Below are 26,824 nucleotides of genomic sequence, written 5' to 3'. Positions count from 1 at the left end.
AAAAACGGGACATTTCATTAAAACTTCCTGTTTCATGTCAAATGAAAGCACATCACAAATCAATACATTATGGGGTAGATTTTAAAAGAAGCACGTGCGAATGTTATAAAATCCATTGGCTGCACACACACATTTGCTGGATTTTATAATCTAGCATTCATGTCTGGGCGGCGTGAGCAGGGGAGGTGAATTTTCGAATATTATGCGCGACGACACAATCGGGTTTCCCCCAGTTTCCTCCCAGTCTGCTCCAATTCAGGAGCGGACTGGGAGGGAACTTCCCTATGCCCCTACCCAACTTTCCTTACCTTTCCCCTCTCCACCCCGACCCCTACCCCCTACCTAACTAAAAGAATTTAAAAAATTTTCTTACTAACTACTCCATCAGAGCAGAAGGAACTTGCATGTGCCAGGCAGCTGCTGGCACGCGCTTACCCAGAACAGCGGCTAAAGGCTACTGTCCTGGCCGGCCTATGCCCTGCCCCTCCCCGCCCCCTGCCCGCCCCTTTTTCAAGGCCTGGCACTTGTGAGCATATCAGCAGTTACGCACGTGACTGAGCCCTTTTGAAAATGCGTGCGTCTTGCGCAAGGCCCATCCACGCGCATAACTGCTGGAATTTGCACGTGTGGCCCTTTTAAAATCCAGCCTTTAATCTCACATGTCCTTTTATTCTGAAAACGTTTGGGTAATATATGGTGATTGTGGATGAGTGTACAGAAAATTCCCTCAGACAAACTTTAAGGACAGGGCACAGCTGTCTCGCCTGGCCCTTCTTAAGGTTGAGACCCACAGGGAATCCTGGGTGAAGGGAGGAGCCTGTAACCAGAGTATAAGACTTCAGGGCCCAGAAGGGTTAGAGAGGCCCTAGGGAACTGGCAGAGAAGTACCAAATGCCAAGACCTGTTATGTCTGAAAAGTGTGCATAACCTGAAGCTAAGGTGAACTGTGTATTTTATTTGAGTTGACTTTTTCCAGGACTGTGTATAACCTGAAGCTAGGCTGAGCTTTCTTATTTTGGTTTTCTGTTGACTTTTATACTGTAAATAAAGTGCACCCTACAGAACAGCCAGAGTCTGTCTCTTTTTTCCTCTGGCTGCCCCAAGCCGCTACTGCTCAAGCTACCTCAGTGATATACAATGATCATAATTGTTTCTTATGCTGCAAAAAAAACCCCCAAAAACAATTCACTTGTTTAGATCTGGGTTGTAGGCTGGATTAAAATGCAATACAACTTTTTTTTTATTAGTCAGATGCAATGTTGTCTCTCTCTGCACAGATCTCAAGCTTTCAAGATGAGAAAGTTAAGAAATCCATAGGACAGAAAGGCAAAGTGACAGAAAATGAAAGATTAAGAAGCATAACCATAGCTATAAGAATTCCTGCTTTCACAGATTCATACTTCCAGTTCTTAGTATTCTCTTTATTGGTTACATTGCAGGATCCTCCAATATGCAGCTTCAAGTAAACCCCTCCCCAAAGGACAAAATCTTGGATCCATGTCCCCGTGATATGGCCGTTCTTGATGACCCTGTACTTAATGCCAAAGGTAGGATAATGCATGTTGCATGTGTTTGGTTGATAGTGAAACAGTGGGTATTGGTACAGTCTATTTCATTAACCTGTGACATTATTGGTATTTGGAGCCCTATAAAATCAAAAGCTTGTGGAAATGTACACATCATTAAAACATGAAATTACTATTGAAAAGGGTATGTGAAAAGATCGTATTATCTATAGTTGATACTTTGCTAAGTGTAAATATTCACCCTATTTAAAGAGAGAAAATAGCATACACATTCTGAGACATAAAGCAATTCGGGTCTCCCTAGGACTGTATTTTCCAGAAGCTTGCCTATAAATGAGCATGATGCAGCTGAATTTCTGCTCCTCCCTTAGGCCCAGAGCACAGTGCTTTCCATTCCTTTTTATCTCATGTAATACCCGCCTAAATGGCTGCACACAATCTTGTAATGCAGCTCTAGATTCCATGGTTCCCTTTCCTCAGGCTTTTCCTGAGACCAAATTATTGAAAATTGCTTTGTTTACATTTCAAGGAACAAAAACAGCTGTATGGGTGGCAGAGGAAGACTCTGTAATAGCAGTGGTTGGGGACTAGTGGAGAGCACATATGGGTTTTCCCTTGCTCTTCCTCAGAGCCTTAAAGTGAACCACGGATATCATCCTTTATAACTGCCATTCTTATAACTGCCATTCTTCAAATGCCTAAGGAGGGAAAGCAAACTATAATGTCCTGATACCATATTATTTTCATCCAGGATATATGCTATATCCTGCTTTGTTTGAACTTGCTACCTCATGTCCAATATGTCAATAAATTGGTATTGATTCCTACAAGGGATGTGCATTGTTGACATTGTCTGTTTGTTTCCTTTCATTGATACTGCAAAGCAAAAGAAAATATGCCAAAATTGTTTTGTGTGTACACTAACAGGACTTAGGGCCTCATTTTCCAAGGAGTTACTGTGTGTGATAATTTTGCATTAACAGCAATTTGTGAATGTAAATTTCTATACCTCTTTCAATCACAGTGTCTACTGACAGGCCTGTTTCAGTATGATGCTGGGAGAGAGAGAGAGAGAGAGAGAGAGAGAGAGAGAGAGAGAGACTTGTCATAGTGCCTCTTCCCTAGACAGGTATTTGTATCCCTGTGGGAGGCCCACCTAGTAACTCGAGGTGGGGATTAGGTATTAGTGTAGGGGGTTAGGTGCCACTTTCACATTCAACGTGAGACGTACGAACAGAACAGTGGTCTCTTGTGAAGATTTGATGACCTACAGAGTGAGGAAACTCACTCCAAGATGAGATTTGTGCAATGTTCTCTCCACCTAGCTTGTTGTTACCCAGGTAGAGAGTTCTCTCTCTCTCTCTCTCCCCAATTGGGCTAATAGCATAAATGTTACAAATGGGTTTAAAAGTGTCATTGGGATATGCACACTTTGAATCACTCAGTCCTGCTTCATTTGTTTTTTTTAATGTAAATGAGGTAAATAAAATTAAAATAAATACCTGCCTTATTGTTGCTGATGTCATGGGAGCCTGAGGAGCTCCCGGCAGCCAAAGAAAGCCTAGAAGTACTGAGATGAGCATACCTGGGAGCTCTGGATTTGGACTGGAGACTCTGGAATTCTAAAAGAATTACCGGGTCTCCAGGCCAATACCAGAAATCTCCTGGTGCTGCAGCAAAACCAATCTGCTTGGACCCGGAAAGAAGAAAGGAACGTCAATGGACTTGCGTGGCTGAAAAAGGAGGAACTCGACAGTGATTTCTAACATCTCCGGACCTTTTTAACTCTTAACTTCGCTTTCTCGTGACACCACCTGCTCCTGCACAGCCTGTTTCCTGTATCCAGCTACTTGCCCGCCCCATCCTGTTTGCCTTGGCCAATCAACATTGTGATTTCCTGCCCGTGCATCAAATGAGGAGTAAGAAACAGGCAGCGTCCACTTCTGCAGCACAGGAGGAGAAGAAAGAAGAGGCTGCTGCTGCTCCAGGAGCCCAAGTTGAATCTGCTGTTGCTAGTGTGTTTTGAAAGGGAGAGAGAGAGAAGGAATGAGCATGTCTGTGAGTGAGTGTGTATTTGTGTAGGAAGAAGAGATCTGAGAGTGTATGTAGGTGAGTAGGAGAGAGCTGAGTGCAAGTGAGCATGGGTGTGAAAGTGAGTGGGCATGTGTGTATGGAAGAGGGAGAGACGTGAGTGAGTGTGTGTTGTGGGAGAATGGCAGAAGTAAAGGTGTAAATGGGCATGTGAGAATGTGAGAGAATGAGCAGTGAAAGTAAGTGTGAACATGTAAGAGTGTTAATGAGGGCAAATTTGTGAGCATCCAGTCCCGTCTCCCCCCCCCCCCCCCCCCCCCCCCCCCCCCCCCCCCCCCGCTAATCCATGGTAATCTCAGGTTGACTGGAAGTCAAAAGTTCCCAGGTATGGTGAGTTTTTTAAAATAGATAAATGCCACTCAGTGCAGCTAGTACCATACCGCAGCAGCAGTGCTGGAAATGCTGCCTCTGCCAGCTTAAGCCAGCAGACAGTTTCAGGGCTGTAATCAAAGCCCCGGCATGATTACAGTGCAGGCCAAGGGGTCCTCACAGATTTGGGACAGTGATGTCAGTGAGAGGCTGCCTACCCAGTGCCTGTAGGAAAATTAAAGTTTAAAAGGTGATTAAAACATGACAGAAACTGGGGTTTGGTGGTGGTGGTCACCGGGTGAGATCATATAAATATGGATTTAATTCTTGGTTTGGGAAAAACTGTTTATTATATAAGTTAAAATATAATTATCTGTAAAAATGTTAAAAATAGCTAATTGGTCATGAGAAAATACAGGACTACTGTTACATTTATTTAGAACTAACCTGAAAGCTTGGTGTGATTTTGAACTGTGCAAGTGGAGTTTTCTTATTGGTTTCATTTTCCAGCTCTCTGAGAGAGAAAAAAAAGAAAACTCTTTGTCATCTCATAGACAATTTCATGGTAATGCCATAGTAATGGTAGCCCACCCCAGGGTCTATGCAAGGAAGCTGGGTGATTAGGTTTGTATAATAATACCAAGCTGAAGCAAAGCACAGAAAGATTTGAGAAGTAATTTGCCTTTAAAGAATATTTTGAACATACTTAAAATTCTTTTGAAAGCTGTGTTCCTTAGTCAAGGTGTTTTTAAAAGGTTTCTTGGTGGATAAAAAGGTTTATTAAAATAGATGAGAACTATTTCTTGAAGAGACTTCAGAGGAGTAAGGATCTCTTCTGAGAATTTTTCAGAATGCAAGTGCAGAGAGAGGCTGTATTAGAAGCTGCAAGGAGAGCTGTGCAGACTGAGAGAAACCTGTGTGCCTGGAGGCTGCAGGGAGAGCTACTGTGCTGGAAATCTGAAGCAGGGCTGTGTGTTGCAGACTGAGGCAGAGAAAGCACGTGGAGCTTGAAGCTAGGCTGTGTGTTGCAGACTGAGGCAAATCTGTGTGCCAGAGACTGAAAGAGGACTGTGTGCTATATATAGGCTGCCGGCAGAGCTGTTTGTGACAGTGTGTGAAAGTGTGCTTATTGTAATTCTAATCCTTTTCTGAGGTAAGAAATGAGTTAAAATTAGGGATACCTTCCTGAAGCTGGTCTGCGTTATTTTTACCAGCTTTTAGGGTCATTCATCAAAATTCATTAGAGCATTAGAGTTATTGCATTGCGCGAATACAAATTTTTCATAGGGGTGGGTTGATGAAAATGAGGGGCATTTTAACACTGTGTGATAGTGTACCACATGCTATTAACTATACCTTTTTTCCTGGTGTTAAGCTGTATGAAATGCCTGTAATGCAATTTGCGATAAATATTGCAAATTGCATTTTTTGGGCTTGGAGAGAGAGCGAGAGAGACAGACAGAGAGAGGGCCTCTGGGGAGGCCTTCAGAGTATTCAACTATTTATATCATTATGGCCTGGATTTTCCATTTTCGCAGAGAATGGTGAATCCCGGAGGTAACGGAGGGCGGGGGGGGCGAAGGTGGGGTGGGCCTGTGAAAGCCAGCAGCGATCGCACCACCCCGGTGTTATCGCACCCAATAGTGCCACCGTGGAAGGTGGTGCTATTGGCTCGCTACTGGCGGCGATAACATGGCTTACCTTATCGCTGCCAGCGAAGATACCACCACGTCCGCCTCCTCGCTGCCCCCCCCCCCCCCCCGCTTGCTATCAAATTCGAAAAGGAACTTTTTGCATGTGAAATGTCCCTTTTCGTGTGCAATACGGATAGAAAATAACCCCCTATAAGAGAGCCAGCTAATAACTCAAAGTGAGGTTTTGGTGGTGGTTTAGGGTTTTGGGGCTAGTTTTATATGCAGAGTGAGACATATGAACAGCCCAGTATACCTCATTGGAAGGGAGTGGACAGTAGAGTGCCTCAGGGATCTGTATTGGGACCCTTACTTTTCAATATATTTATAAATGATCTGGAAAGAAATACGACAAGTGAGGTAATCAAATTTGCAGATGATACAAAATTGTTCAGAGTAGTTAAATCACAAGCAGATTGTGATAAATTGCAGGAAGACCTTGTGAGGCTGGAAAATTGGGCATCAAAATGGCAGATGAAATTTAATGTGGATAAGTGCAAGGTGATGCATGTAGGGAAAAATAACCCATGCTATAGTTACACAATGTTAGGTTCCATATTAGGTGCTACAACTCAAGAAAGAGATCTAGGTGTCATAGTGGATAACACAATGAAATCATCGGTTCAGTGTGCTGTGGCAGTCAAAAAAGCAAACAGAATGTTGGGAATTATTAGAAAGGGAATGGTGAATAAAACGGAAAATGTCATAATGCCTCTGTATCGCTCCATGGTGAGACCGCACCTTGAATACTGTGTACAATTCTGATCGCCACATCTCAAAAAAGATATAATTGCATTGGAGAAGGTACAGAGAAGGGCTACCAAAATGATAAGGGGAATGGAACAGCTCCCCTATGAGGAAAGACTAAAGAGGTTAGGATTTTTCAGCTTGGAGAAGAGACGACTGAGGGGGGATATGATAGAGGTGTTTAAAATCATGAGAGGTCTAGAATGGGTAGATGTGAATCAGTTATTTACTCTTTCGGATAATAGAAAGACTAGGGGGCACTCCATGAAGTTAGCATGGGGCACATTTAAAATTAATTGGCGAAAGTTCTTTTTCACTCAATGCACAATTAAACTCTGGAATTTGTTGCTTGAGGATGTGGTTAATGCAGTTAGTATAGCTGTGTTTAAAAAAGGATTGGATAAGTTCTCGAAGGAGAAGTCCATTACCTGCTATTAATTAAGTTGACTTAGATAATAACCACCGCTATTACTAGCAACTAGCTTTTGGGTACTTGCCAGGTTCTTATGGCCTGGATTGGCCACTGTTGGAAACAGGATGCTGGGCTTGATGGACCCTTGGTCTGACCCAGTATGGCATGTTCTTATTGAAGATTTGACGTCATTTGGAGTGAGGAAAGTCTCACAAAGATGAGATTTCTATAATGTTCTCTAGCTTGGGGCCTCCTCACTCCAAATGACGTCAAATCTTCACTGAGGTGTACTGTGCTCTTTCTCTCTCTCTCCCTCCCTCCCTCTCCCCCACAAGTAATGAAGTACAAGTATCACAGGGTATGAAAACTTTTAACATACCCCTTGATACTACCTGTGTGAAGCACATGGTGTGGTAATTGTAAAATTATCAGAGAAACGCCCCTTTTTCTTATTGTGGGCGTTATCCATGCGAAATTATAGCATTTTGATGAATCTAGAGGTTTGATAGTTAAGTGGATGTCAAAAAAGTGGATGACTGATGATCTGATTCTGAGCTGATTTAATTGAAATTCATATTACTTCAGAAAGAACAATTTTTATTAAGCCTTACAGACTTCAGATTATGTACACTCTACCTGTAGATAAAGGTGCTGCAGTATTTAATCACATGACATGTACATAAAGGTACCTCTGTGTTTCCTTAGAGGAAAAAAAATCTTTGACATAACTTGAAATATTGAAGTCCTACAACTTGCTCTTATCTTTATTGGCAAATAAGTGTGGAATGTGTGAGAGAGAGAGAGAGTGATTAAATATTTTCTTTACTTTGTGATCTCTCTCAAAGCAAGCATCCTTAGACAAGGTTGAAATAATTATTTTTTTGATTTCTATTAGCAAGAACTCCAGTGTCATTTATGCACACACACACACATGCTAGCAACATTATAGGCTGCGGAAGATTGTCGGTGTGAGGCAGTCAGTCTTTATTATTGATTTGGTTTGAGATAGCAAAGTAGGTGAACCACTGTATCCTGAGACTTTGTGGTCAAGAGTGGCAGATCAGGTCCAGTCTGCGCCATCAAGCAGTGTGAGCTATTCCTCGATATCAAGCCTCCAAAGCTTCACATCATTCCTGGGTCATAGCTCTTTACCCAGCATTCACAAGCAGCGCTCTCAAAAATGATTTCCCAGAAATCAAAGATAAATGCATATCAATGAATTGTGACACAATTTTGGTAAATTGCACTAGTGCAACACATATGGACACACAAGGGATCAAAGTTATTGAGTTAAAACAGATTAAAGATAAAAGTTGTTAATACTTACCTAGAGATTTCCAGAATTGCCTAAAGAGCTTATAATAAGTTAACACAAAGAATCAGATTTCTTGAATTAAAGTTGAAATTCAATATTTGTTCTCATTAAGAAGTCATCTTTGTACAGGAACCATTTTCTATTCCAAACTGTATTAAGAATTAGAGTGAGAATCACATATGAAAAATTGTTTTTGTATACCAGAAGTAAATTATTTCTCATTAAAATTATTGACATTATTGAAAGGTTTGTTTGTTCAATAATTACACTTATTACTAGAGGTGAAGAACCTAGAAAATTATCCATTTGCCAGCAAAATAAAATCCTTTAATTATAAAAGTGCTTCTGAAATCATTTTTCTATTTTGATTTATTTTCTGGTGAAGATACTCTGGGTGTGCAAACTGTATCCATACCATCTTTAAAAGCGGAAACCCCAATAACCTTACCATCTGGCCTCACATGTGACAGTGCCCAAGATAGTTTGGTGCCCAAGGTGTTTTACATTAAGAGTACATGGTAATTGGTAAAAGTGTACTTTGATTCTGTCAATTATGTGGTTGCATTTTTTTTTTTTTTTAATTTGACTCTTCAGTGCAGATATATTAAGGGGGTTTCCAGTTGTTTGCTGCTTTGCTTTGGGTGAATTGAGACAGCATAGCTCTTTGTTCATTTGAGAAAGATAGTTAATTTTTTGAGATTTCAAAATAATCATAATTGTATTAATAATTGGTATTTGATTTAGAACCAAAAACGATACAAACAAAATACTGCACACACTAATCCCTACCACTTCTATCTTTATGTTTTCAGAGTTAAAACTCAAAAATGTGCATTCTTAAGAAACTTGGTATAGTCCTACCATTGCATATATAATCCTGGCAATAATATCAGCTGCTCCAGAGTGTATTGTACTACTTATTCCTAACTCCCCCTCAACATTCAGTTGCGCTCTACCCTGTGACTTAAAAAAAAAAAAAAAAAAGTAAATACAGAAACCACTGGCGTTACTACATGACTTTAAATGATATACACAAGACAGGGGGTTCAGTTAGTTTTAGTTTCATGGGGGCAGAGGACGGGTGAGTCCCTCTTGCCCGTAACTCTCTTGTATCAAGCATGGAAGCTCCAGCCTCTACGTCTGGCTATTAGGTTGGGCTACTCCATACAGTCCCACAAATGGACCATGAGCACAAAGCCTGACGCTCCTGCTACAAAAGAGCGGTGAGAACAATACATTTTGTAAGCTGAATGCTGACGAAAGAACAAGATCTGATCAGAGGCGGATTTAGGGTTTTGCTTATAAGGTCAGACAACAGCCTTACAGTTTCCTGAGGCAGCTCAGGGGTAGATTCTGTGGCAAAAAGAAGAAAATTCTGAGGCAGATTGAAAACCTTTCTATCTTTTATATTATAAAATTGAAGTAATTTTCCAACCTTGCTTCTGTCTGTATAATTTTTTTTTTATTGGGTAAAGAAAAGACATGACAAGCATGAAAAGAAAGATCTAGGGATGGGGAGAGGAGAAGGAGAGGGGGAAGGCCAGGGATGGGGAGAGGAAAAGGTGAGAGTTACTGGGGAAAGGGAGGATAAGGAAAGAGAACCGGGGATGGTGGGTGGAGAGTGAGGGAAGAATGGGGATGAAGAGGATGGGAGATGGGGAAGATTGAGGAAAAGAGGTGGGGTGGGGTGGGGGCAGAATCAGGAATCTGCGATGGGGAATAGGAAGGAGAGGGAAGGAGGTTCTGGGATTGAGTAGGGGGAGAAGGGAGTAGGGGATTAAGGTGGGCTCCAGGATTTTAGGAAATGGGAGGGGTAGGTAGGAAAGAAGAGAGAGTCCAGAATTTGAGGGATTGAGTCCAAGGTCAAGGAAGAGAGGATCTGAATTGCATCGATAGGGATGGGGGAAGGGGAGGTGTCCCTGCCGTGCTTCCCCTTTTATCCCCTCACCTAATCTCCCATCCATTCTGGCATACACAAATAACTGGCACCAATCCCATCCCATTGACACCCACAAACACTCCTCCTTCTCTTTCACACACAATTTCCCCAGCCAATCCTCTGTCTTCAGCCCCCAATGATCCCCACTCAACTCCTCCTAACCTCTCTAAAATGATTCCCCTTTGCTCTGTCTGCTCAAGGTTTATCTCCCTTCATCCTATTCCTTGCAGGCTGCCTGGGAGGTGAGGGGCTGGATCAGGAAGCAGAGGGTTGTTCCCTGCTGATTGAGATTGAGCACAGCTGGAAGGCAGGATATCATCGGCCAGCCTGCTGCCCCCCCTAGATTTCTGCCACCCTAGGCACAGGCCTCGTGTGCCTATTGACAAATCCAGGCCTGGATCTGATTTAAATAAAAGGCTCTAAATCTACAGGAATCCTGCCAGTTGCGTAAAACAAAAAGGTAACCTTGGGACCAATAAACTAAGGAGAAGATGTTCTGTTTGGGAAGAGGGGGGCAACTCTCACCGTTTTTTTCAGAATCCCACCAGTCCTGTGCAGATGTGCTTCCTCCGAGAGGAAGGAAGAGACTGTTTGGTTAACTTAGAGAGTACATGAGCCTCCAGCCTTAGCTTGTGTGAAGAAGCTGTGGATGTAACCTATTGGCAGAGCTGGATTCTTTTAGAATATCTTTACTTATGGGTGGGATGTGCTTTCGCTTTTTAACAAAATAAAAATGCAATATAAAATCTTGTTTCATTTTCATTAGGAAACAAAAAGAAAAACACTTTTCCAAAAATTTTTTTTTTGGGGGGGGGGGGGGAAGGGGGTCACTTGTTTCATTTTAGAAACAAAAAGAAAAATCAACCTAGCGTCACCGACATTTAAAAACTGAAAACCGCTCCCTCCTCTAGGCTTTCCCCTATGTCATCTCTAAATCCAAGTGTTGTTTGGATCATGTTGTTTTTTTAGGAAACTTCTCTTCTTGTAAATAAAAGCAGACTTTGGAACCTCCAAATAAGCATGCACCTTGACTCCAACCCAAGCGTCCCTCTCCTGTCTCTCTCTCCAACTCAGCTATCCCTTCTGAGCCCTCTGTCCCCCTCTCTCTTAAGGTCTCCGTCTTCTATATCTGTGTAAACCTCCCTGCCAGGGGAAGCTTCTTCCGCTATGGTGTCTGTATGTGAGCCGAGGGTACATAAGGCAGAGACTTTCGATGGAGCTGGCAGGGGACACTCTTACAAGTCCTCTTTCCAATTGGGTGCTGCAAGTGAGGGGAATGGACCCCACCCAATATCATCTCCCACAGGTAGGGAGGGAGAGCAGGGGTAAAAGAGGAAAAGGGAGAAAGAGTATGGAATGACTAGATTTCTTCTGCTGTTGTAGTAAACAAGATTTTCCTGGCGTGTAGCCAGATGGACTCAGGACAAATGGGATAGTATCCGCGTGCTAGCAGTTGGAGACGGATCTGACGTCAGCACGGGGGCGTGTATATATCCCCACAGGAAGCGCAGCTGTTCAGTAATTTCCGTCTCCAAAGCAGTTTGGAGTGCCTGCACGCTGGTTCAGCGTGCTTTCCAAGACTACTTTCATTTTTGTTTTCTTCTCTTCTAGATTCTACTTTACCTTTCTTCAACACCTTTTTGAGCCCCGCGCTCCTCAGGGGCCGTTCTGGCCGTGCCCCCCAGTTGAGCTTCCCGGGGTGACTGCCGTGGTCCCCCGGAGGTGAAAGTCCTCGGTCCCGCCGAGGCCCTCGCTCCCGGCGTGGACGAGGTGGCGGGTGCAGTGCCTCAACCGCGGCGGTGAAAGGTATCGGCCCTTTTCCCTCGCAGCCGGAGACCGCCTGTGATCCTGCCCGGCAGCGCTGAAGATTTGGTAAGGCGTACGTCTCTTCACCCAGGTCTCCGCTATCTAGAGGACCGGCGGCGTGGCAAGCCGTGGAGGACGCCATTTGTGGCCTTACTCAGGTATTCCGCGCCTGTAATGGGCGCGGCTTTCTTTCCTCCTTGTTCTTGCTTATTGGCTGCCACTGTGAGTATGTGCCGCATATTGCTGCTGTATGTCTATTGACTGCCATTAGGTGTATCTTGCTACCTGCTTAGTATTGTGCGCCTATTCTGCTCGGCGCCTCTTGCGGCCGCACACTGTTGCTATTGTGTGCCTGTTCTACTCAGCGCCTCTTGCTGCCACAGCCTGTTGCTATTGTGCGCCTGTTATTTTCAGCGCCTATTGCTGTCGCATACTCTTGCTATTGTGCGCCTGTTTCTACTCCGCGCCTATTGCTGCCGCTTACTATTGCTATTGTGCGCTTGTTTTGCTCAGCGCCTATTGCTGCCGCTTACTATTGCTATTGTGCGCTTGTTTTGCTCAGCGCCTATTGCTGCCGCTTGCCTTTGCTATTGTGCGCTTGCTCTATTCAGCGCCTATTGCTGCCGCATCCTATTGCTATTGTGCGCCTGTTCTAGCCTGCGCCTATTGCTGCCGCATAAGAAGCGCACGCTTGCTATATTTTGCTCATGGATCAGCTCGCAGCCGCGGCCGCAGCTGCACCGCCGCTTGCCCTAGACGTTTCAGCTCTGGGCCTCTGCTCCGCATGCCACCTTCGTGCCACGTGCGGTACTGACCCCGACTCCCTGTGTACCGAATGTGCGGCGGCCGGGGGACCCTCCGGCCAGGACCAATCTCAGCCGCAGTTTTTTGACAGTTCACCTGCGGCTACCCCGGATTTGGGAGGCAGTCTCGACCGCTCAGGAATCCCGGGGGATCTTGTACCCCAGCGTTTTGAGGCTGCTTCCATTTCCTGGGTGGATCTTTTTCAGGGAATTCATGCCTTTGTCCAGATGCAGACGGCTTCGCGTCCTGCCCCTACGGTCCTTGCTGCGCCTGTTCTTCCGGTGGTTGCTGCGGTTCCTGCGGTGGCGGCGTCTACGGCGCATGCTGCGGCTGCCGCCATGATGGCAGCCTCTACGGATCCTGTTCCGGGACCCTCGCAGCCTTCTCGGGAGCGGGACCTCCCGCTATTGGACAGTCCCGATCACTCGGACCAGGAGGTTTCACCGGACGCGTCCGAACTCCCGGACGAAGGGGACCTCCCCCCGGGGATTGCGCCATATAGGACTATGCAGCGCTTTTTCCCTAAGGAGGACCTCTCGGAACTCGTGTCTCAGTGTCTGGCGGAGTTGGATATCACTGGACCCAGTGCTTCGATTCCTTCTGCGCAGAACCCCCTGCTGGAAGGTCTTCGTCCTACAGCCCGCCATTTTCCTTTCTTGCAGGCAGCTCAGCAACTCATTGATTTGGAATGGGCGGCACCGGCGACCTCATTTCAAGGGGGCCGGGCCCTGAAAGGCATGTACCCATTGGCACCGGCTCTCCAGGACCTCCTGGCATGCCCTCAGGTGGACGCCTTAATTAGCGCTGTGGTCAAGCGCACTACCATTCCTGTGGAAGGGGGTATGGCCCTCAGGGAGCCCCATGATAGGCGGATGGACGCCATTCTGAAGCAAAATTTTGAGGTGGCAGCTCTTTCTTTGAGGATTGCGGCCTGTTGCACGGTGGTCACTCGTGCCTGCTTGTCTCAGGTCCGGAACAACGCTCCGGCGGCTGACATGGAGCCCGCTCTTTCCTTCCTCACCGATGCCGCATCGGATTTGGTTCGAACCACGGCTAAGGGGATCTCGTCTTCCGTGGCCGCCAGGAGACACCTATGGATCCAGCCATGGTCCGCTGATACACCTTCAAAGTCTCGCCTCACCAAATTGCCTTTTCAGGGCTCGTTTCTGTTTGGCAGTGACCTTGATAAGCTTGTCGCTACCTGGGGTGCCTCTCCTGTGCCTCGCCTACCAGAAGACCGGTCCAGGAGGGGACAGCGCTCCGGTCCCCGGCCCTCCAGGGGCAGGAGTTCACAGCGATTTGTTCCATATAGAGGGCGCTACCAGACGCCGCGTCCTCCGGCCAGGAATCAGTCCTTTCGGTCCAGGCTGCGCAAACGGGGGAACGGGCCGGGCGGGGGTCCCGGTCGCATCCCACAATGAGAATTTGCCGATTCATCTGGGGGACGAAGCCATAGGGGGCAGGTTGACCCTCTTCTACCCCAGATGGGTCGAGATCACGTCGGACCAGTGGGTCCTCGCAGTTATCTGAGAGGGGTATTATCTGGACTTTCATCATCTTCCTCCGGACAAGTTTGTGGAGTCTTCATGTTCCCCGCTCAAGAAGGCAGCATTGGAGGCCACCCTGACGAGGCTCCTGACCTTGAACGCCATCCTCCCAGTGCCTGCCTGGGAAGTGAATTCTGGACACTATTCCATTTATTTCATAGTACCCAAGAAAGGGGGCACTTTTCGGCCTGTGCTGGACCTCAAATCCCTCAATCGGTACTTATGGGTACCGAGGTTTCGCATGGAAACTCTGCGCTCCGTCAAAGCCGCAGTCCAGCCCGGAGAGTTCCTCACGGCATTAGACCTGTCCGAAGCCTATCTTCATATTCCGATACATCCAGATCATCAGCGCTTCCTATGCTTCAAGGTTCTGGACCGCCACTTCCAGTTTCGAGCTCTCCCCTTCGGGTTGGCCACCTCCCCAAGGACATTCACCAAGGTGATCGTGGTTGTGGCGGCGGCACTCAGGCGGGACGGGATCTTGGTCCATCCCTACCTAGACGACTGGTTGATCAGGGCGAAATCCCGAGTGGAGAGCCTGCGGACAACCGACAGGGTGATCGCCCTTCTGGAAAGCTTGGGCTGGGTCATCAACCTCAGCAAGAGCTGCCTACAGCCTTCCCAGTCCATAGAATATCTGGGGGTACGGTTCGACACTCGGGCGGACACGGTCAGTCTTACGACCAAGAGACAGTTGAAACTTCGGCAGCGTATCCAGTATCTGTTGGGAACCAGTCGGCCGTTAGCTTGGGATTATCTGCAAGTTCTGGGTCTCATGGCCTCCACTCTGGACGTGGTGCCTTGGGCACGAGCCCATATGAGACCACTACAGCATTCCCTGCTCTCTCGCTGGAGCCCCCATCACCGAGCCTATTCCATGCACCTCCCTCTACCGGTCCATGTTCGGACCCAGCTGCGGTGGTGGTTGCGGTCCGACCACCTGAGCAGGGGGTCGCGGATGTCCTCGCCCACGTGGATCTTGCTCACCACGGATGCCAGCCTAAGCGGCTGGGGAGCACATTGCGAAGAACTCACCGCGCAAGGGCGCTGGAACAGGGAGGAGTCCACATGGAACATCAATCGCCTGGAAGCCCGGGCAGTCAGACTGGCCTGCCTTCGTTTCGCTCCACGGCTGCGGCACAGAGCTGTCAGAGTGATGTCCGACAACGCCACCACGGTGGCCTACATCAACCGTCAGGGCGGAACCAGAAGCCGACAGGTATCTCTAGAAATCGCCCCACTCATGGTTTGGGCAGAGGCGAATCTGCGGGACATCTCCGCCGTCCACATTGCCGGGAAGGACAATACCACAGCAGACTTCCTCAGCAGAGGAAGCCTGAATCCAGGCGAGTGGCAGCTGTCCCCCACAGCTTTCCAGATGATTGTCGATCACTGGGGGATCCCGGCCATGGATTTACTGGCAGACAAGTCCAATGCTCAGGTACCCAGATACTTCAGCCGCAGACGCGACCCGTGCTCGCACGGCATCGATGCTCTGGTCCAGCCGTGGCCTCCGGGGACTCTTCTATATGCCTTTCCCCCGTGGCCTCTACTGGGTGCCCTCATCCACAGGATTCGGTCACACCAGGGCCTAGTTCTTCTGGTGGCCCCGGACTGGCCAAGAAGACCCTGGTACGCGGACCTCAGACGCCTGCTGGCAGGGGAGCCTCTCCCCCTGCCTCCTCTCCGGGACCTTCTACGTCAAGGTCCCATTCTGCACGAGGATCCGGCTCAGTTCTCTCTTACGGTCTGGCCATTGAGAGGGCTCGACTGAAGAAAAAGGGTTACTCGGGGCCTGTGATTAATACACTCCTCCGGGCTCGCAAGTTTTCCACATCCCTCACCTACGTACGGATCTGGAGAATCTTTGAAGCATGGTGCGACTCTCATGGCACCAGTCCACATGCCGCCACTATTCCTATTGTGTTGGATTTCCTGCAGGATGGGCTTCAGAAGGGTCTCTCCCTCAGCTCCATCAAGGTTCAGGTAGCGGCACTATCGTGCTATGGGCCCAGGAGAGGTGGCAAGACTATCACCAAGCACCCTGATGTTACTCGTTTCCTGCAAGGCGTCAAGCATATTCGTCCGCCACTAACGTGGCCTATACCCTTATGGAACCTTAATCTGGTTCTGGATTTCCTTGCGGGATCCACCTTCCGACCCCTTCGGGGCTTGTCTCTATGGTCTCTAACCCTGAAGTTGGTATTCCTGCTGGCCGTATGCTCCGCACGCCGCATCTCTGAACTACAAGCGCTGTCCTGCCGTGATCCCTTTCTACGTATCACTTCGGAGTCTATCCATCTTCGGACGGTTCCCTCCTTTCTCCCTAAAGTGGTTTCACAATTTCATCTTAACCAAACCATATCCTTGCCTACCACGGTAGGTTTGAAGAAATCTGAAGAAGGCCGTTTATTACGCCATCTCGACATCGGCAGATTGCTGCCCAGGTATCTGACAATGACTCAAGACCTGCGGAAGACAGACCATCTGTTCGTCCTACACAGCGGGAAGAAGCAAGGTGAAGCGGCCTCTCGGCCCACCATTGCCCGCTGGATTAAAGACGTTGTCAGAGCCGCCTACGTGGCGGCTGGGAAGGCTCCGCCTCTACAGGTTAAGGCTCATTCTACCAGAGCCCAAGCGGCGTCTTGGGCTGAATCCCGGATGCTGTCACCGGCGGACATCTGTAAAGCGGCGACATGGTCCTCCCTCCATACCTTTTCTCGGTTCTACCGTCTGGATGTCCAGGCCAGGGAGGACTCGGCTTTTGCGAGGGCGGTACTGCATGGTCCTCAGGCAGCCTCCCGCCCAGGCGGGGTGTAAAGCTTTGGTACATCCCATTTGTCCTGAGTCCATCTGGCTACATGCCAAGAAATGTTGAGATTACTTACCTGGTAATCTTGTTTTCCTTAGTGTAGACAGATGGACTCAGCATCCCGCCCAGCTGCCTGTGTACATGGGTTTTCACTGATTCCAGGTAAGCCTTTGACCTTTGTTTTCCTAAGAGCGTACACTCTGCCAATATCCACGCCTTCCGGTTGGGAAGGCTGGCGGTCTCCAGCCACTGTCAATCGGTCAGGGGAGGCCTGTTTTCACTTTTTTTTCTTTACTTTTCATTGAGCGTCAGTACACACATCCATAACAGCTTTTGCAAGGAAGATTACTGAACAGCTGCGCTTCCTGTGGGGATATATACACGCCCCCGTGCTGACGTCAGATCCGTCTCCAACTGCTAGCACGCGGATACTATCCCATTTGTCCTGAGTCCATCTGTCTACACTAAGGAAAACAAGATTACCAGGTAAGTAATCTCAACATTATTAGCAAGAACAGCAATAAAATGCAAAGAAACATAAACAATGTTGATAACAATAATGATTTTTTTTTTATATATATATATACAAGATGTTTTTATATATACTAAAGATGTAACTACTCCTGAGATGGCAGTATCTTCACTGTCCTTCAATCAAGAATGACTGTTCAAGAATAAGTGTCAGATAAGTATTCTGTAAGTACTTTAAAGTGTTAAGTATTAACCCAAAATATGAATGGTAGGTTCACACAAGGTGGATTACATAGAAATTTGGATTACATTTGTGGATTACATTTGTCTCTGTTATTTTTTTTGTGGATTACATTTGTCTCTGTTATTTTTTTTGCTGGTTTAATGTAAACCGAAGTGATAATTAATCTTGTTAATTGAAACTCGGTATATAAAAGTTATAAATAAATAAATAGATAGATAGATAGAAAGGAAAAATAACATTGAATACATAAGAACTTAAGAATTGCCATACTGATCAGACCAAGGAGCCATCAAGCTCAGTATCCTGTTTCTAACAGTGGCCAATCCAGGTCACACGTACCTAGCAAGATCCCAAACAGTAAACAATGTATATTTACAGAAATGACATACAGATGAATGGTAGATTGCAAGCATGGTACATTGGGCATAAAATAATGCATATATATGTTGCAGTCTGGGAAGCTGCGGACCAGGAGTGAACCCTTGGGCCGAACTACCCCAATGATAGGGCAGGTCGGGAGGCGGAGCCACAGGCAGAGGTCTTCACCCGGGAACCAGGAACCCCCCAGGAGGAGCCCGTAGGGTCCTAGAACCTTGGGACTTAGGAGAACAGTGAGAGTCTCTATAGTAGAAGAAGGCCTGGGCAGAGAGTATGATAAGGTAGTCCAAAAGTAATGCTGTAGTCCGTGGGCTAGTTGGGGCCGGCGTATGTTGGAGCAGATAGTGAGCAGATACAGAGTCTTATAGCGTGCTGTGGACTGGAGCAAGCTGTGAGCAGGAACGGAGTCTGTAGCGTGCTGAGAACTGGAACAGACTGTGAGCAGGATCGGAGTCTGTAGCGTGCTGAGAACTGGAACAGACTGTGAGCAGGATCGGAGTCTGTAGCGTGCTGAGAACTGGAACAGACTGTGAGCAGGATCGGAGTCTGTAGCGTGCCGTGAGATGAAGCAACCTGCGAGCAGGAACGGAGTCTGTAGCGTGCTGAGAACTGGAACAGACTGTGAGCAGGAACGGAGTCTGTAGCGTGCTGTGAGAGGAAGCAACCTGCGAGCAGGAACGGAGTCTGTAGCGTGCTGAGAACTGGAACAGACTGTGAGCAGGAACGGAGACAAACCCAGGTCAGGCTGGCAGCAGGCAGGAGCGGAATCAGGAACAGGCAATGGTCGGTGGCTGGCGGCAGGCAGAAGCAGAGTCAGGAACAGGCTGAGGTCAATGGCAGGCGGCAGGCAGAAGCGGAGTCAGGAACTAGCAGAAGTCAAGGCAGGAACGTGGAACAAGCGAAGCGCAACTCAGAACTACTAACCAGTAGCGACCCTCGTTGCAAGGCAATGAGACGTTAACCGAACGCCGGTTAAATCAGGCTTGGGGCGTGGCATCGTTAGCCCGGGCGGGGCCAGACTTCCGGCGGCTGGTGTCCATAGTGCGCGTCCTCATGCGCGCGCGTGGCGGCAGGGAGATGAGCTGGTAATGGCGGACGCCCTGGAGGGCCAACAGAGCCGCGGGAGCGGCGTTTCCACCACTGTAGGTAAGTGCAGTGCAGAGCGGACAGGGGGGAAGCGGTGGAGACCGCAACAATATATATAGATAATAAATAACTTAAACACCAAAAGGTGCGAGAGATATTGTGTACCAGTTGGATAGAAACAGCCCAGTAGTGGATAAACTTTGGGGTACTTGTGGTCACATATAGTTCAAGTAGGCAGATGATAGAGGGAAGAATCTCTTTTACTGTGCTCACTCTGCCTCCAGGAATCTCAAAATGTCACTCACAGATATCTTTCTCCCACTGTGAGTCATGGGAATTGGAAAGCAACTGTGATGATAGAGGAAATTCCCCCAGTGTTCCAGAATGGTGCCCACCTAACATACTTGCAAACTCACCACCATTTATTTATTTATTTAGGTTTTTTATATACCGGCATTCATGATACAATCACATCATGCTGGTTTACAGTATAACAGGGGTGCAAATAACTTCTAACTGTATCTAGGGTGCGGAGAAAAAGCAGTTACAAATAACAAGGGTGATTAAACTGGGCGAAGAGAGAAATAGCAGGAAAGGATAACGTCGGTAAGAATAAGTATACATTTAACCTAAATTATGATCAGAATAGCTTAAATAAGTTAAGAACATAAGAACATGCTATACTGGGTCAGACCAAGGGTCTATCAAGCCCAGCATCCTGTTTCCAACAGTGGCCAATACAAGCCATAAGAACCTGGCAAGTACTCAAAAACTAAGTCTATTCCATGTTACCATTGCTAGTAATAGCAGTGGTTGTTATCTAAGTCAACTTAATTAATAGCAGGTAATGGACTTCTCCTCCAAGAACTTATCCAATCCTTTTTTAAACACAGCTACACTAACTGCACTAACCACATACCCTGGCAGCAAATTCCAGAGTTTAATTGTGCGTTGAGTGAAAAAGAACTTTCTCCGATTAGTTTTAAATGTGCCACATGCTAACTTCATGGAGTGCCCCATAGTCTTTCTATTATCCAAAAGAGTAAATAACCAATTCACATTTATCCGTTCTAGACCTCTCATGATTTTAACACCTCCATCATATCCCCCCTCAGCCGTCTCTTCTTCAAGCTGAACAGTCCTAACCTCTTTAGTCTTTCCTCATAGGGGAGCTATTCCATCCCCTTTATCATTTTGGTCGCCCTTCTCTGTACCTTCTCCATGGCAACTATATCTTTTTTGAGATGCGGTGACCAGAATTGTATACAGTATTCAAGGTGCGGTCTCACCATGGAGCAATACAGAGGCATTATGACATTTTCTGTTTTATTCAGCATTCGCTTTCTAATAATTCCCAACATTCTGTTTGCTTTTTTGACTGCCGCAGCACACTGAACCAACAATTTCAATGTGTTATCCACTATGATGCCTAGATCTCTTTCTTGGGTGGTGTGTATTGAGTGTTTGTATTAAAAAAACAAAAACATACACCCCCCCCCAAAAAAAAAAAAAAAAGTAGCCAGAAGCTAGAAATAAGCTAGGAGCAGTGTATACCTAAGTAAAAAGGTTGAAAAGTTCAGTTCAGTTACTCACCTTGGAAAGGTGTTGAGGTAGTGTGATTTGGTTTGAATAGGGACCAACATTTGTTAATCAAGAGAGCAGTGAGTCACTCTGGCTGACTAACTGAAGTTAGACTGTTTGTATTTCCCAACCCTCCCACCCCTTGCCCACCCACCCCTAGCTCATCCTTTAATTTATAGGCAGGTGCCACTTTCACAAAAAAAAACAACCCAACAACAAAAACTTTATTGAGAGTTTGATCTCACCCATGTAGGCCACTACCAGACATATAGCAAATTCACTAATACATTTAAAGGACATTAATTAGACACATTCCTACTCCCATAGCAACCTAAAACTTCACTAGGAACTGATCAAAATTGAGATGAAGGCAGCAGTCCAACAGCAAGAGGGGGGCTTCCCAGTCTTTTGCATCGAGTGTCACATGTATGATTTTTTTACCCACTGGTGAGAAGTTGTACATGTGCATGCGATGCAAAGAGCTCCTGGCTCTCAGAGAACGAGTTCGATCTCTGGAGGCTAGAGTAGCAGACCTGGAGGAGCTGAGGCAGACAGAGAGGTATATAGATGAGACCTTCAGGGACATAGTAGCCAAGTCCCAATTTCAGACTGGCAGCCCTGGTGCTGCCTTGGAGGAAGAAGGTCTCATGATTAGAGAGCATCAACCTGGTGTAGCAGGAAAGGATCCTGTAGCAAGGACCTGCTCTCCAGATGATGCACTGTCCTTTCGTACCGAGGATATCTCCCCAAGGCCTACTGACTAGGAGGGAAGGGTTAGGTCTGCCGTCATAGCTGGTGATTCGATTAATAGGAATGTAGACAGCTGGGTGGCTGGTGGGCGTGAGGATCACCTGGTTACATGCCTACCTGGTACGAAGGTGGCAGACCTCACGCGTCACCTAGATAGGATTTTAGACAGTGCTGGGAAGGAACATGTGGGCACCATCAACATAGGAAAATGTGGGAGGGAGGTTCTAGAAGCCAAATTTAGGCTCTTAGATAGAAAACTTAAATCCAGAACCTCCAGGGTAGCATTCTCTGAAATGCTCCCTGTTCCACGTGCAGGTCACCAGAGGCAGGCAGAGCTCTGGAGTCTCAATGCGTGGATGAGACGATGGTGCAAGGAAGAGGGATTCAGTTTTGTTAGGAACTGGGGAACCTTTTGGGGAAGGGGGAGCCTCTTCCGAAGGGATGGGCTCCACCTTAACCAGGGTGGAAGCAGACTGCGGGCGCTAATCTTTAAAAAGGAGATAGAACAGCTTTTAAACTAGAACAAAGGGGAAAGCCGACAGTCGCTCAGCAGTGCATGGTTTGGAGAGAGGTATCTTCAAAGGATACTAATGATGCATTAGAATTAGGGCATCCCGATAGTGAGGTTCCAATAATAAGAAAAGTAGTCCAAGTGCCTGTAACTAAAAACTCACCTGAGCTAAAAAATTCTAACTTATCCCTATCAATTAAAAAGCAGAATGAAAATACAAACAAAAAACAAACTTTGAAATGTTTGTATGCTAATGCCAGAAGTCTAAGAAGTAAGATGGGAGAATTAGAATGTATAGCAGTGAATGATGACATAGACTTAACTGGTATCTCAGAGACATGGTGGAAGGAGGACAACCAATGGGACAGTGCTATACCGGGGTACAAACTATATCGCAATGACAGAGAGGAGCACCTGGGAGGCGATGTGGTGCTTTATGTCCGGCATAGAGTTTAACGGGATAAACAACCTGCATGAGACTAAATGCACAATTGAATCTTTATGGGTAGAAATCCCTTGTGTGTCGGGGAAGACTATAGTGATAGGAGTATACTACCGTCCACCTGGTCAAGATGGTGAGACTGACAGTGAAATGCTAAGAGAAATTAGGGAAGCTAACCAAATTGGTAGTGTGGTATTAATGGGAGACTTCAATTACCTCGCTTCAAAACATTGCAAAACTCCAATTTTTCTTCAATGTGCAATATCTCATATATATCACTTTATGTGAAGGACCGTCATAACACCCGCGGCATACAAGCAGTTTAGCTTTATGTATTACCGCTACGGGTCATATTTAATCATCGGTCCAAGTCCTTTATTAATAAATGTGTGTTTTCATTTATGAACTTTTTCTCATTTTTGAAAATTTTTAAAAAATTAATGTGAAACGGTACTTCCCTTATTCATTGTTCGAAAATCCAATTCTTTTTTTTTTTTTTTAATTTTTTATTTATCAGTTTACTAGAATTTAACAAAGAATACACTTTGTATGAAATACATTCCATGAGATATTAGAAAGAAATAGAATTCTCAGGCAACAACAAAAAATTATTACATATTTCCAGAGTACACTTAACATGATCCTGGATCCATATCATATCTCAGAAATTTACAACGGAAATATATGGGGGGGCGTATTTACTTAAACACTGAGAAGAAGAATACTTAAGTCAACTAAGAAATACGTAACTTGACGATGCACTGCACTACATATTACAATAGACTTTCATTTGTGGGAGGTTGTCTTTTACTAAGTAGGAACTCCCTCAAATGCTCAGGGTTGAAAAATATATAAGTATTATTTGAAAATTTCAACACACATCTGCATGGGTAGCGAAGTTGGAAATTTGCTCCCAAAGCCTGTGCCTCAGGTCTCATAGAAAGAAACATTTTACGACGTTGTTGAGTCGGTCTAGATAAATCAGGGTACATTCGGACACTTTGACCTTGATATAACACATTAATATTTTTAAAGTACGCTTTCATAATTAAACTAAAGTCTTGTTCCGAATATAAAGTTACAAATAGCACCGCTCTCTCAATTACTTCTAACTCTGAATTTTCAAGGTATTGGGTTAAGTTCAGGAAATCAGGCCTGTTCCCTTCAGCTGCAGGTATATTTCCAGTTCTTTGCACCAAAAAACTGATTTTTTTTACCGCAGGTATTTCATCTGCTGGGAGCTTCAAGACCTCTTGAAGGTATTATAACTTTTAAAAGATACCTTCAAGAGGTCTTGAAGCTCCCAGCAGATGAAATACCTGCGGTAAAAAAAATCAGTTTTTTGGTGCAAAGAACTGGAAATATACCTGCAGCTGAAGGGAACAGGCCTGATTTCCTGAACTTAACCCAATACCTTGAAAATTCAGAGTTAGAAGTAATTGAGAGAGCGGTGCTATTTGTAACTTTATATTCGGAACAAGACTTTAGTTTAATTATGAAAGCGTACTTTAAAAATATTAATGTGTTATATCAAGGTCAAAGTGTCCGAATGTACCCTGATTTATCTAGACCGACTCAACAACGTCGTAAAATGTTTCTTTCTATGAGACCTGAGGCACAGGCTTTGGGAGCAAATTTCCAACTTCGCTACCCATGCAGATGTGTGTTGAAATTTTCAAATAATACTTATATATTTTTCAACCCTGAGCATTTGAGGGAGTTCCTACTTAGTAAAAGACAACCTCCCACAAATGAAAGTCTATTGTAATATTGTAATATGTAGTGGGAAGAAAATAGACTCTGTGTCTAAGGATAATCTCCTTGCACAGCAATAACAGGTGCAGGTCACAGAGTCTTTAAAATGTGATGTGAAAAAATTGCAAGATACTTCAGCAGGCCTGGTCCGGGATACTCAAATTACTTCTAGGAGGCTTGAAGCGGTCGAAAATTATCTTAGACATTTGAACATTAGACTCTTAAATTTCCCAAGGATTATGGGTGAAATACCTCTTTTAAAAGTTATAATAGGTATTTCACCCATAATCCTTGGGAAATTTAAGAGTCTAATGTTCAAATGTCTAAGATAATTTTCGACCGCTTCAAGCCTCCTAGAAGTAATTTGAGTATCCCGGACCAGGTCTGCTGAAGTATCTTGCAATTTTTTCACATCACATTTTAAAGACTCTGTGACCTGCACCTGTTATTGCTGTGCAAGGAGATTATCCTTAGACACAGAGTCTATTTTCTTCCCCAATTCCACTATTTGAAGTGTTTGCTCCTTAATTAGCTTGGACATACCTGCCATCATTCCCCATAGGGAATCCATCGAGACAACTGCAGGTTTATTAAAATCCTCTGTTTCCAAGATGTTTAAATCGCTTTCTCTTGTCGGGGCTCTCCTCTCTCCCTCGGAGACAGCCACTCCTCCAACCGCTTCTCCCCCCGTGGGGGTCGGGGCTCTTGACAGAGCAGCAAGATGGAACTCTTCCGGGTCATCGCCGCTACTCCCGGCAAGCAGGGGTCGTCGGATGAAGTCCTCATCCCTCGCCGCTGCAGGAACGGAGATACTCGGTGAGGAAGCTATCACAGGTCGTCTGAGGTCTGGCGGGCTTAGTGTGACTTCCCCGGGCGAAATCTGGCCTTCTCCTCCAGAAACGCCAATGGGGCTTAAAGCCTGCTGAGTCAGTGCAGGAGCGGTGTACTGAGTTATTAAACGCTGCTCCGTAGCAAATTCTGGGTCTGCCGGGAATACCCTGATTTTTGCTTTACGCTTGTGGGGCATTCTTGAAGAAAACTCCCGATTAGATAACCAGTATCCAGTCGGATTAAATTTTTCTAAGTAAAGCGTTTTCGGAGCAAGTGCATCTAGATCGCCATCTTGGAACGCCAGCACTCACCCTTTCTGACCTCTCACCCTTTCTGACCTCTAAAAATCCAATTCTTTTGACAGCGCTACCGCGCTTCAGAAGGCCAATTCACTCAGAAGACAGATGTTCAACAAGTCCAGTCCAGTCCGACATACGTTTCGCAATGCTGCTTCAGGGACTGCAACAAACATGAATTCTTCTATACTGGTCACTGAGAAGTTAAATTCATTGTATCCACATAACTACTCACTCGCATTCTATGAAGGACAAATACCAACATGTAAGTCATGTTTGTTGCAGTCCCTGAAGCAGCATTGCGAAACGTACGTCGGACTGGACTGGACTTGTTGAACATCTGTCTTCTGAGTGAATCGGCCTTCTGAAGCACGGTAGCGCTGTCAAAAGAATTGGATTTCTGAAAAATGAATAAGTGAAGTAACGTTCCACATGAATTTTTAAAAAAATTTTCAAAAATGAGAAAAAGTTCATAAATGAAAAAACACATTTATTAATAAAGGACTCGGACCGATGATTAAATATGACCCGTAGCGGTAATACATAAAGCTAAACTGCTTGTATGCCACGGGTGTTATGACGGTCCTTCACATAAAGTGATATATATGAGATATTGCACATTGAAGAAAAACTGGAGTTTTGCAATGTTTTGAAGCGAGGTAATTGAAGTCTCCCATTAATACCACACTACCACACTACCATCGTAAAGATGGCCGCCGCTGTATTTAAAGATGGCCGCCGCCGTCATAAAGATGGCCGCCGCCATCTTTAAAGATGGAGCCGGCCATCCAGTGCTCCTACCATGTGACAGGAGCCGGCCAATGGCACGGATACCCTGTCACATGGTAAGGGCAAAGGGCCATCGGCGCCATCTTTGAGTGGCAGCCGATGGCCCGAGAACGGGAGATCGCTCCCGGGACCACCACTAGAGCACCAGGTAAATTTAAAATGTTTTGGGGGGGTTCGGGAGGGTGGGAGAAGGTAAGGGGTTAATTTTAAAGGGTCGGGCCTCACTAAAAAAAAAAAAAAATAACGATGTGAATCGGAACCAATTCCGATTCACATCACCCACGATCAGATTTTTTCCCCCCTCTAGCCGAACCCGATCGTTAAGACGATCGGGCACACGATTCACATCTCTAATGCTGGTATTTTATGACTGTGTGGTGGGAGGTGCACAATTTATAAAATACTGCATCTTTCTACTCTGAAAGTGCAAGTATATGTTTCAGTGTGCTCTAATATTTCCAATGCAAGCAAATGTTTGATTTCTCGACACATTTTATAAATATATGCATGTAAATTGTATGCACAAAATAATTGTGACACTGTGTGGATAAACACCAAGTCTTAAATGTGGAGGCAGATATATTCTAAAGTAAGCATGAGCACTTTGAAATCACCAACTCACCGATACTCCCATTAGTTCTCCCGGTCCTTCAATTCACCTAAACCAGGCCAGGCTTTCAGGATATCCACA

General features: G+C 45.8%; 1 protein-coding gene across 1 annotated transcript in view; it reads left to right on the top strand.

Moving 5' to 3' along the window:
- The window catches only part of LOC115084617 (SH3 and cysteine-rich domain-containing protein-like), a 432,464-nt gene that overhangs the window by 230,767 nt on the left and 174,873 nt on the right, over window positions 1-26,824 (top strand). Inside the window, exon 3 of the mRNA XM_029589704.1 lies at window positions 1,440-1,547. Coding sequence (XP_029445564.1) covers window positions 1,440-1,547 — 108 coding nt within the window. The remainder of the gene's footprint in view (window positions 1-1,439; window positions 1,548-26,824) is intronic.

Source organism: Rhinatrema bivittatum, chromosome 2 (genome assembly GCF_901001135.1).
Source record: "Rhinatrema bivittatum chromosome 2, aRhiBiv1.1, whole genome shotgun sequence".
Lineage (NCBI taxonomy): Eukaryota > Metazoa > Chordata > Amphibia > Gymnophiona > Rhinatrematidae > Rhinatrema > Rhinatrema bivittatum.
Note: the sequence above shows the minus strand (reverse complement) of the source record. Positions and strands in the feature narration are given on the sequence as shown.